Raw genomic sequence first — 12649 nt, 5'->3', positions numbered from 1 at the left:
TCTCACGAAGGAAGAAGTTTTTACAGGCACAGATCCCTAGAAACAGGACGTATGGCACGCAGGGCCACACTCAGTCAGGAGACAAAGAGAATGAGGGAAAGCATGAGTAAGAGCCGGTATTGTGGTTTCTGCGGGAAGGAACGTGCAAAGCAGAGTGATCTGGCTGAGGATGGCGAGTCTGAATCATTTCAGCTGGCTCTGGGACACACAAGATGGCCATAGTCATCTGGTACCCGGTCCTGGGTGATTAGTACAAGGGAAGAGTGGTCTTGAAGGCAGGAGCCCACCCCATAGAAGGGGTGGCTGGGGGTTTGCATTGGAAAGGCATACTTGAGGGCCAGTTGTTTACTCTCTAAGAATTGGCGAGTCCTGAAAGGGGAGTCTCTCTGGGGTCAGCAGAGCCCCCAGATGTCAAAGCATCAAAAAGAGAAAAGGACAGAGTTAATACAACTGAAAACAACATACGGCAGGATCACATGCTGCAAAGAGGTCAAGGAAGTTGGATCCTACAAAACAGGTATTGGATTTTCCAGCTGAGTGGTCACCGGGAGTACTTCTAGGAAGCAAGGTGAGCACGGTGGTCAGGGCCAAAGGGATAAAGAAGAAAGTTGTTGGGTAAGAAACAGGATCAGAGATGGTCAGAGTACCCTGCGTATATGTACAACATGAAAAAAAGAGTAAGAAAAGCAGTAAGATGGTAGGATACGAGGAAAAGTATTTTGTTTTGCTAGACTTGTTTTTGTCTTAGCAGACAAGAGATATAAATTTGCTTGTAGACAGAAAAGACGAAACCAGGGTAGGAAGAGAGGACTGTAAGAGGTTGGCAGGGACTCCTGGGGGGCTTCACCCAGCTTTGATTCCTAAGTGTGCAAGTGGACATCAGGGCTCACAGCAAGAAGATGCATTTCTCCAACCTCAGACTGCAGGCAACCAGGTGAGTGGAGACTGGAATAAGCTGGCCCGTCCGCAGGGCAGTGACACTGCACAGGGCACAGCACGACGCCCCGGGGCTGTTATCAGGGGACTGTCCTTCCTGTTGGAGCCGGGTTTCCTACAATCTTGGGCACAGAAGCCTCAACAGATTAGATGGAAGAGCTTAATTTGGAGAAGGATACATCAGTGTCTTTGTCCTTTTTTTTTTTTTTTTTTTTCTGTGCTGAGAATATGTTTATAGAAGTCAAGCTCTTAGTAGCCACATCCAGGAAAAAAAAAAAATCAATCAATTTGTTTACAGCAATAAAACCATGCTGGTTTAATGAAGGGAGCCCCCTACCAGGACACCAACTCCAACAGATGGCCTTCTCAGTTGACAGAATGTTATATATTTGTCCTTGAAGCCAATTTTCGATAGATGAATATGCCCTCCCACTCTACCAGAATATTCATACTCCATTAGGGCCCAACACGAAAGTATAAAACCCCTCCTCGATAGACGCATTCAATCATCAATTAATTGCAGGTAAGAAACACATCTTGTTTGTTCAATCAACTGTCCGATAAAGATTCACTGTCTTCATTTCATCAGGAAACCACACCAAGCCTGAGGGGAAAGACAGTAAGAAATTTCCTTTTGAGGAAGCTCCTACAATTTATCCTAAGCAGTTGCCAATGTCGCTTCATTTAAATCCCTGTGAGCATGCTCGTTAATACCATGGTCTCCATTTGACAGAGGAGAAACCTGGAATTTGAAGAGTTTGCATGATTTGCTAGAAGGCTCGGAGCTGGGGCACAGGAGCTGGGATCCAGATGTGAACCGAGGGAAGTGGATGGGGGGGCCATGCCAGAGACACCCTTCCTCAGCTGTTTTACTGTGAGAAGAGCCGGCCTGGGGAGAAATGGCAAATGGGCTGGTGAGCCTGACTTCTCATGCTCAGTGCTGAGTGCTCTGCTACAACAGCCATGATCCTGGAGCCAGCGGACATGAAGCGGAAGAGGGAGATGGAGCCTGAAAGACCCCAGGGCAGCCGGGGCTGGGTGTATATTTGCTCTGTTTGCCACTAATAACTAGTGCTAGCATGGCTTAATTTCCAACTAACCCCCAATCTGTTAGGTGTGCGCGTGATGAGGATACAGAGAGAGAGGCTATCCCACTCTGAGCTTACTATTCCAGCTGCCTAGGAGAAGAAAGTAACAGGGACACACACACACATTCACACACACAGGCATACTGACACACATGTGCACACACTCGCATGTACACACATATGCAGTTGTGTGCACATGTAAATGCATGTGTATGCACAAACATGTGTATGCATATCTGCATACACACACGTACAGTTGTGTGCATATTTGTGCATGCATACACAAACACGTGCATGCACGCATAAACCTATATGCACACACCTACACAGATGTGCACACACGTGTGCATATACACATATACATGAATATCTACACACACAAACATGCAACACACATGCATATGCACATGCTCTCACCTGCAAACTGGACGCTTTAACACATGGCCCACTCATCGAAATGGCCCCTAATACCTGCAACTTGACGTAGCTAGATTAGATCGTCCTCTGGGAGATGCTAGAAAGAATAAAGAAGAAGCATTTCCCTCCTTCACTCATTAAACCAGGACAATAAACCAGGTCCTGTGACTCAGCTACTGGGCTTTTTCAACATGGAAGACAAAAAGAAGTGTCACACGAGGCCTCTGCCATCAAGAAATTAGCAATCAAGACAGGAAACAAACCCCCAAAAGGGAGCCCAACCAAGGGGGTCCAAAGTCAGTTAATGCCAACATGCAGTTTAGAGAAAAGAGAGCTCACTTTGGCCATGGCTGGTCTGGAAGGCCTTCTGGAAGGGGTGGGGACGGTTTATACCGGTATGTCCGTCTCAAGCCAACAGATGCACTTTTCATTCACCCTGTCAGGACCCCACCTTCACCGAGAAGGGGAGCGGCCACCGTGGCTGGTTTCCCACTCTGCATCGGGGCCTGCAGGAGCTCTGTGAGGGAATGCTCCCTTCTCAGGGAGCTGGACTTCTAACAGCAAGAAAATTTTAAGTTGGAAGGAACTTTCCTCTTGGAGAAAACTAACCGTGACAGAGTTTGGCACAAAGCTGGGCTGAAGCTCAGACATCCAGAGCCCTAATCATCTGCAGACGTTTTAGGAACCGGTCCTGTGCATTGGATGGTTCTCGGGAAATAAACAGGGAGAGACTCTCTCCTCCCCAGAGCCCCTTTGCCCTGTTCAAATTTGCCCTGACTAATCGTCTTAGTAGGTGTTGGGTCAGAGTCAGCGAGGGGTCTGACTAAGGTCACTTACTTGCTTTGTTTACACTGCTAATTTTATCATTGCTTGGAAGGCTAATGGTATTATTTATACTTTAACTATGATAAATGTCTAGTTAAAGCAGGGCTGGGGCAAGTTAAAGACCAATACAACAAATCCAGAACTTTTTTTACACAGGAAATATTAATATTTTTGAACCCCCCAATCTTTCTAGAATCCTGGGCTTGACAAGGATAAGCGGTCCTTCTAGCCTCCTGCTTCTCCTGTTCTAGTCTCAGGACAGACAAACAGCAACAGAATGCCTGGGAGTGCTGGAGGACAGGCCGAGGAGCCCGCACGCCAATCCCTGCATCTGCCTTCTGGAGTGTGAGAGCTTTGGATGCACCAGCTCTGTGGACAATGCAGGGAGCTGCTGGAGAAAGGGGGTTCGAGGCAATGGCTGGAAACCCAGTTGTCAGCTACATTTGAGACCCATCTGTTCCCGTTTAAGGCTTTGAGGGAGGCTTGGGCTTTTAACAATGTGCGTAACAGAACGGTGCTTGTCAAGGTTTAACATGCGCACGAGTCACCTGGGATCCTGTGAAAATACAGATCCTGTTCCAAGCTGGCTAGGGTGGGGCCTGAGACTGCCTTTTCACTAGGCGATGCTGTGCTACTACTGCTCCACGGGCCACACTTTGAGCAGCAAGTCAAAGAGGATACTGGAAGGTCAGGATATGATTCAACAGGATTCACGGTTGGCTTGGTGAGTCTCCCCAGCTGGACACTCAAGGTGTGCCTTTCCACAGCTTCCCTACTCACAGCTCACTCCCTCCAACAGCATTGGCTTCTCGATGCTTCCTAGGGAGCTGCATGATTTCCCTTCAGCAAGAGAATGCTCACATCATTCTCCCTTCCTAGACTAGTTTCCTCCTGGCCAATGTGAATCCTGGAACTTCTGCCCAAACATCCAGATCTATCTCAAATTTGCCTTGCCAAGGAATGAACCCGCTCCCACCTTGGGTGAAGTTTTTTTTTCCCCCTTTAAAAAAATATTTATAAATACAAGTTTGCACCTTTTGACTGCTTTCATCCAACCCTATCCCCCACCTTCACCTCCGGTAACCACAAATCTAATCTCTTTTTCTATGCACTTATGCACTTCTTTTTTCTTTTTTTTTTAATTTTTATTTATTTATGATAGTCACAGAGAGAGAGAGAGAGAGAGAGAGGCAGAGACACAGGCAGAGGGAGAAGCAGGCTCCATGCACCAGGAGCCCGACGTGGGATTCGATCCCAGGTCTCCAGGATCGCGCCCTGGGCCAAAGGCAGGCGCTAAACCGCTGCGCCACCCAGGGATCCCTATTTTTTCTTTTATATTCCACATATAAGTGAGGATATGTCTTTAGAGGATTTGTTTTTCTCAGTCTTATTTCCCTTATAATATAAGTATAATGCCCTCAAGGTCTGTCCATATTGTTGTATATGGCAAGATTTCCTCATTTTTAATGGCTGAATAATATTCCATTGCATATATACCATGACTTCTTTACCCCATCAAGGGACACCTCAGTTGTCTGCATATCTTAGCTATTGCATCTCTTGTGTTTTTGATAATAATCATTCTGACAGGCTGAGGTAATAGCTTACTGTGGTTTTGATTTGCATTTGCCTAATGATTAGTGGTGTTAACTGAGGCGAGATTTGATAACTAACCCCCCTCATCTTCTTGTTTAGGATAACTGTCAAGTGGCAGAGCCAGAGTCCTAGCTCCAGCCTATTTATTGGATAATTATGACTTAAAAATAATTTCAAGGTAAAGCAAGATGAGCTGCTGGCCAAGTGAATTGTGTAGACCATGGATGCGTAAGGTATTCTGGGTGGTGAGGATGGTCAATGGGGGCTAGTGAGAGAGAGCTGAAGAGGGGCAAACAGAGGTGCTGACGTTTGGCATCAGGTGTGGGTGCCCACAGCCTAAGCCTAATGGGAAATGGTGTGCTGCTTTATTAGCGGCTGGGCAAATACCCCAGACCCCGCCTCATGCTCGACCAAAGTCGAGCTCTCTGCGGGTGAATGACGCTCCTGAATTTATGCTGGTCAGGTGCCCAGGGTAAGCCCATTTGATGTCATTGTAAGCCCATATTATGTCATCTTAAGCCCATGTTTTATGATCCTATCTCTGGAGAGAGAAGAGACACTCTCAGGAAGTCTTATCCCATCTGCAGCCCTCATGATGAAGGAGAATGGAAATGAAGCAGAGCTCCGAGGTGGGGGCTCTGAAATGCTGGTGGGGAGTTTGCTGAGATGTGAAGGCCTCAGCCCGTGGCTTTTCTCCCGCTTCTCTTGTGACCACGTGATTCAGCACAGAGCCCCCGGCCCCTCTGGCAAGGCTGCCCTCCTTCACCTTGGGCCCTCAACTCCTCTTCCAGCCTCTCCACCCAGGATCTGCCATGGGAGCCTGGCCATCTTAAATTCACAGAGAGGAAGCCATATTCCCGCAGAGTTCTGCTTTGGGGTATGTCTGCGGTAGGTGAGGGTGTGGGAGGGGTTGAGGTTTGGGGTATTTTCCTGGCCTCTAATAAAGCAGGACTCCAGCCCCCATTCCCCTAGGATGTAGGTGTCCAAGCGAGCCACCAAACCCGGACCCTCCATCCATCCCTTCCCCACCTCACTCCCATTAATCCTCAACCTTCCAAACATCATCATCACTTAGCCCTTGGCTGATACTGCTTTACCTGGATGTTGTTTTCAAATCAGGTTACACAACAAAAACTGCAAACCTCTCAGTTAACAGAAACTACCTTGGACTTTTTCTGTACCTTTGGCTCCCAGGCCCATTTCCTGAACACAGGTGGCACTCGGTCAGTGTCTTTTGATGGTGATGAAGCAAGCATCATCAGAGGTTCTGGAAACAACACACAGCACTACATTCACCAACGTGGGTATCACACAAATGCGAAAAAATTGTCTCTGGAAGGTGAGAAAGGGCTCACGATGGGACTATTAGGACACATACAAGTGGTGGATGTGTGTGTGAAATTCATTTTAGCCTGTTCTGAAGAATCTGCCCATCCTTTGTGCTCGCATTCCCGTGGATTGGCATGCTACTGTTCTGGCCTGCGGGGAGTTGTAGTTAAACTCCCCAGATCTCTATTGAACCCCGTTGCTAGACCAGATTCTGGGGTAGAAGAGTGTTCCCAACTCCTGCCAGATGATAAAGTAGCAGCCATGGGGGACTCCAGGGAAACAGCTGTAGTCCAGTAATCACTTATGTCATGGATCTTTTTTGGAAATACAGATCCCTGGGAATTGACATTCGCCCTGGGCTTTCAGAGAGATGTGTTATGTCTAATTGCATGTTCTCCTCTCGCTGCCCCAAATGCCAGACCAGTGGTGGAGATGGTTGTTTGCTCTGGCCTCTTGGGAGGTCCCTCATGCCTCCTTGGTGACTTAATCATGAGAACCCTTGTGTATTTCACTTATATGAGTCACCATTTGGGCAAAAGAAGAGATCTCTTCAGAATATAGAAGCAAACCCACTAATAATACAAATTAAACACAGAAAATCTATTTGTTCATCAGTGTTCAGTAGAAAACTAAATGTAAGCTAGAGAATTGTATGACAGTAGATACTCTGCTTTGTTGAAAGTCATGGAAAATAATCTGGCCAGGACTTTCATAAAAATCATTCAAAATGCAAAATAAATTCCACAGTGAAATTATAAATTCAGCATCGGACTGACCACATACGTCATATTTTCCACAATCAAATCGTGTCAACCCTACTGTAATCCTAAATCTGTATCTCTTGTATTCAAATATTCTTTCTGACCCTTAGCAAACTAGTGTGACTTGTACTATTCTTGTTGCAGGGTTTTTTTTTTTTGGGGGGGGGGGTTACTTATGTAAATGGGACCTTTTCCCTGTGACGTTTTCCAAATGTGATTGTTTAGATTATCATGGTATTGAGATTTTATAATTCACCACATTCCTATAGTTTCTTATCAAGTCTAGAATTTTTTTAAGTGTATCTTGTGATTCCTTACATTTTGGTAGTCAGGTATATTTATTATTATTACTTTATTAGTTAAAACTGAGGTTCAGAGAGATTGAGTGTTTTTCCAATATGCAATTAGAAAGTGATAGAATGTAGAGCAGTTTTTACATTATGGGGATTATCTGTCCCTTGAAAGTTGGAAAGAATTTGCCTATAAAACTGTCTAGAATTGGGCAGCCCGGGTGGCTCAGCGCTTTAGCGCTGCCTTCAGCCCATGGTGTTATCCTGGAGACCTAGGATCGAGTTCCGCGTCAAGCTCCCTGCATGGAGCCTGTTTCTCCCTCTGCCTGTCTCTGCCTCTCTCTCTGGGTCTCTCATGAATAAATAAATAAAATCTTTATCTAAAAAAAACTGTCTAGAATTAACACATTTATTCCTGGTAATATCTTGACTTTTTTCAATTTCTCTCTTGACTAAATATTTATTTGAGATTTTCTACATTAGTAAATATTTCTAATTTATATTTTCCTAAAGTTTGCAAACTTATTAGCTTTGGGCTTTATAAATATTTCCACAGTATTTTATCTATTTGCTAGCTACAATTATACATATTTTCTAATGCCTAAAGTTATGTTTTTAAGTGATCTCTATTTTTTATTAGACAAGGTGAACTTTTACTATTTATTTTTTATAAATTCCAATTCATTAATTTCTGTTCTTATGTTATTTATATACATTTCATTTATCTTATTTTTCCTATATTCCCTGCTCCATTTTTTAAAATTTTCTTTTATTTTTCTTTGTCCAATTTCTTGAGTCAGCAATCATTTTCTTCATTTTGCTTTGTCTAGGAATGAAGGCATTTATGATTATGAATTTTTTGAACAATGCTGTTAGTCACTTCCCATAAGTTTTAATTTGTACTATTCACATGATCATTGCTTTCTAAATATAGTTTAATTGAAGGATTAATGTTTCCTTTCTTCCAAGAACTACTGAGGACAGTACATTAACATCTCCAGATGATCAGGATTATTTTATTATTACATTTTGGTTATTTATTTCTAGTTTTACAGATTCATAATAAGAATGCGTGATTCATGTAATTTCTAACAGCAGTATGTTATCATATTATAGCATAGCGTAGCATATTAAATCCACTTTATTAGTAGTATTTAAATTCTTTCCTTATCCTTTCCCCCCTTGTTGCTTTTATTTGAACAATGACTAAAAGAGATATGCTAATGCCTCAAAAGTAGCTGTTTGTGGCAACTGTTTATGCAACTTGAAACAGTTTTTGATTTATCTATTTTAATCATGTTTAGGAGGCCCTAAATATCCATGATTTTATATTTTTCTGGTGGGCTATAAGCTTCAATAAAGAAAATATTTGTCTGATATATTTTTGTCTTGAATTCTACTTTTGTATTGACATCACAGTGTTTTTACTTGGCTTCTATTTGCATAATTTGCTTTAACACTGCCTTTATGTTTAGAGTTTTTTATTTTAAACAAAATATTCTATTCCAATAATTTTAAAAGTCAAATAGTGCTAAAAGGCTTTTTTTTTTAAAACTTAACCTTTCAAGTCCCAGGAAGCAACTCCTTCAAAGAGTTCCAACCTTAATTGTCATTGCTACTTAATCTCAAATTTCTAAATACTAGAAATTCTTCTATTAACTTCAGACATTAACTATTAGTTCCCTATTATAGTCACTTTTACCCTCTTTTCCCTTTCATTCTCCCAATAGAATTATATTTCAACTTTTTGTTAAATCCATATGTAGTGTTTTCCATATTATAACTGTATAAATACTGTTCACCATTAAGCAGATCTTGTACAACTATTTGTTTTTTCTGAAGTTAATAATTGCTTCCATTTTTTGTTTCTGCCAAGCATTCAGGGTATCTGCCAGTCTAGGAACACTAAATAAAATTCACAACTTGAGTTTTTTGAACCACCAAGTGATGTGAATTTGAATAGTAAATCAATGGGAGTCATTGCTCCTGCTGAGAGCAAGGTGACTTCCCTTATAGTCCCTCGGGGTGAAGCTGGTCATAGGTTCCCTATGAGGAACCTTCCCTGTGAGGATGTGACTCTATATTGAAAGGATTCCTATTAGCTTTTCTACCTTAAATAAGTCCTAGGTTTTAAATCTGTCCTGCCCAACCCCTTCCTTCCTACCCCATAGATAACAGATTTATCCTACCATCCTCTTTGCCATTGAAGTTATTTGTCCTTTGTTCTGCTTTCCACCTTCATTAGTGCAGTTATACATATTATACATGTCACATAGCTTTACCAAATTCTACCAAATTAGTAATTTTGTTTCCCTTCTTAATCTTATTTTTTGAAGGCTAAGAGGAAAAGAATACAAAAATATCTTTATGTTGCAATCTTAAAATAGGAATTCCCAGTCTTATCATTAAAAATGTAATATTTTTAAAAATTATAAAAAGGAATAAATATTCATTCCATTTTAAAAAGATAAAAATAAAAAATTCAATTAATGCTTCAGAATATTATATACTGGGCAGCCCCGGTGGCGCAGAGGTTTAGCACCGCCTGTGGCCCAGGGCATGATCCTGGAGTCTCAGGATCGAGTCCCACATCGGGCTCCCTGCATGGAGCCTGCTTCTCCCTCTGCCTGTGTCTCTGCCTCTCTCTCTCTCTCTGCATCTCTATGAATAAATAAATAAAATCTTTAAAAAATAAAATAAAACTTAAAAAAAAAGAATATTATATACTGTTTAAAGGCACACAAAACTACAAATATATACATATACACATTTATATGTGCATATATATACACTTATATACACATATTACATACATATAGTGTGTTGTGTGTAGGTAAATATAGAATTGTGGACTGGATATGCACCAAATTCCTAGTAATATTTGCCTCTGGGGAAGAAGGAAGAATAAGAATAGCTATTTTAGTAATTCAGGCATGACTAGGACCACTAATTAGTATCAGCAGGAACAAAGAAGATGTGAATATAAGGACTATTTAGAAGAACTGACTTATAGGACATGATGGTACTTTACACAAAAATGAAGAAAGTAGCTTAGAGACTGAGAGAGATAACCATGACGCCTTTTGTTGATACTAAAAATTTGGGAATGGGACCAGATTTTAGGAAAACAAGAATTTAGAGACATTTACATTTGAATTATACTACTCAGTCAAATCTTTTTTTTAAACAGTATTATATTAGTTTCATGTGTAAAACAGTGATTTGTCATTTATATACATTGTGAAATGATCACCATAAGTCTAATTACCATCTGTCATCATACAAAATTATTGCAATATTAGTGGCTACATTCCCTATGCTGTACTTTACATCCTTGTGACTTATTTCTTTTATAACTGAAGTTTGTGACTTTTAATCCCCTTCCCCTATTTCATCCATCCCCCTACATGTAGCTCTCTGCTCTGGCAACCACGAGTTTGTTCTCTGTATTTATGAATCTGTTTCTGTTTTGGTTTGTTTGTTCATTTGTTTTGGGTTTTTTTTAGATTCCACATATAAATAAAATCATATGGTATTTGCCATTCTATTCACTTACCATAATACCCTCTAGGGCCATCCGTGTTGTCACAAATGGTAAGATTTCGTTCTTTTTTTAATGGCTGACTAATATCCCATTGTATATATACAGCACAACTTTTATTATGCATTTATCTATCTATAGGCACTTGGATTGCTTCCATATCTTGGCTATTGCAGATAATGCTGCAATAAACATAGAGGTGCATATGTCTTTTTAAATTGCTTTTGTTTTTTTCAAATAAATACCCAGAAGTGAAACTGCTGGATTGTATGGCAGTTCTATTTTAACTTTTTGAGGAACATCAAGTTTTTATGAAGAGATAAAGAGCTTTGCAAACAAAACTTAAAGTTTGTCACCACTAAGCTGGTCATAAAAGAAATGTTAAAGGGATTGCTTTCAGTAGAAAAGGCCCTAAGTAGAAGTAAGAAAATTGTGAAAATTATGAAAGACATTAGCATAGGCAGTAAACTCTTAGACACTGAACTTAGCAATACTTTTTGGGAGGGATTTGCCTCTTCAGACAAGGGCAAAAAAAGGCAAAATAAACAAAATAGACTATATCAAACTTAAAAGCTTTTGCACAGTGAAGGAAACCATTAACAAAATGTTTTCAAAACTTCAGTCCTGAATGATAACATTGTGGGATAGAGTCATCTTGGTTGTAGTTTGCCTGTTTGTTTTCTCAATTCAGCACTGTGCATATATCATGCTGCTCTCTTCTAGCCTCAAAGTTTCTACTGAAAAATCAGCTGGCTCTCTCATTGGAGTCTGTTTGTATGTAACTAGTTGGTCTTCTCTTGCTGCTTTTAAGAGTCTCTCTCTAATTTTTGACATTTTAATTACAATGTGTCTTGGAGTGGATCTCTTTGGGTTCATTTTGTTTGGGGCTCCGTGATTCGTGGACCTGGTTGCCTGTTCCTTTCCCCAGATAAGAAAAGTTTTCAGCTATTATTTCTTAAGTAGGTATTCTGCCCCTTTCTCTCTCTTCTTCTTCTGGGACCCCTAGAATGCAAATGTTAGTATGGTTGATGTCCCAAAGGCCCCTTAAGCTATCCTCTTTTTTTTTTTTTACATTCATCTTTTTTTTTTTTTAAGATTTTATCTATTTATTCATGAGAGACACACAGAAAGAGACGAGACACAGGCAGAGGGAGAAGCAGGCTCCCTGTGGGGAGCCTGATGTGGGACTCGATCCCAGGACCCTGGGGTCACGCCCTGGGCTGAAGGCAGATGCTCAACCACTGAGCCACCCAGGTGTCCCTACCTTTGTCTTTCTTTTTGCTCTTCAGCTTGGGTAATTTCCACTACCCTATCTTCCAGATTACTGATCCATTCTTCTGTATTCTCTAATATACTGTTAATTCTCACTAGTGTTGTTTTTCATTTCAGTTATTTTATTCTTCAATTCTGATTCATATGTTCTTTTATCTTCCATCTCTTTGTTGCAGTTCTCATTGTGTACATCCATTCTCCCCCTGAGTTCAGTGAGCCTCTTTGTGACCATGACTTTGAACTCCTTTATCAGGTAGACTGCTTATTGCTATTTCTTTTTATTTTTTAAAGATTTTATTTATTTATTCATGGGAGACACACACACACAGAGAAAGAGAGAGAGAGAGAGAGAGAGGCAGAGACACAGGCAGAAGGAGAAGCAGGCTCCATGCAGGGAGCCCGATGTAGGACTTGATCCCGGGTCTCCAGGATCACACCCTGGACAAAGGCGATGCTAAATCGCTGAGCCACTGAGGCTGCCTGCTTATTGCTATTTCATTTAGTTCTTTCTCTGAGGTTTTGTCTTATTCTTCCATTTGGAACATACTCTTCTTTCTCCCCATTTTGCCTGTTTCTTTTTATGTATTACACAGA

The 12649-nt window shown here is 41.2% G+C and overlaps 1 protein-coding gene across 2 annotated transcripts; it reads left to right on the top strand.

The window, feature by feature from the left end:
• On the top strand, positions 1-7663 carry LOC125755118 (uncharacterized). 2 transcript variants are annotated; one of them, XR_007410772.1, is made up of 4 exons: positions 1-568; positions 3460-3990; positions 4962-5739; positions 6057-7663. XR_007410772.1 is itself a non-coding variant. In XM_049110235.1 (2 exons), the coding sequence occupies exons 1-2, from the start codon at positions 5392-5394 to the stop codon at positions 6486-6488; spliced, it is 780 nt and encodes a 259-aa protein (XP_048966192.1). In that variant the 5' UTR covers positions 4623-5391; the 3' UTR covers positions 6489-7663. The 2 variants fall into 2 exon arrangements, 1 of the variants encoding a protein (XP_048966192.1); XM_049110235.1 differs by lacking the exons at positions 1-568; positions 3460-3990 and having other exon boundaries at positions 4623-5739.
• The last annotated feature ends 4986 nt before the right edge of the window (positions 7664-12649 follow it).

Source organism: Canis lupus, chromosome 5 (genome assembly GCF_003254725.2).
Source record: "Canis lupus dingo isolate Sandy chromosome 5, ASM325472v2, whole genome shotgun sequence".
NCBI classification, from domain to species: Eukaryota; Metazoa; Chordata; class Mammalia; order Carnivora; family Canidae; genus Canis; species Canis lupus.
This window is presented reverse-complemented; position numbering and strand designations above follow the sequence as displayed.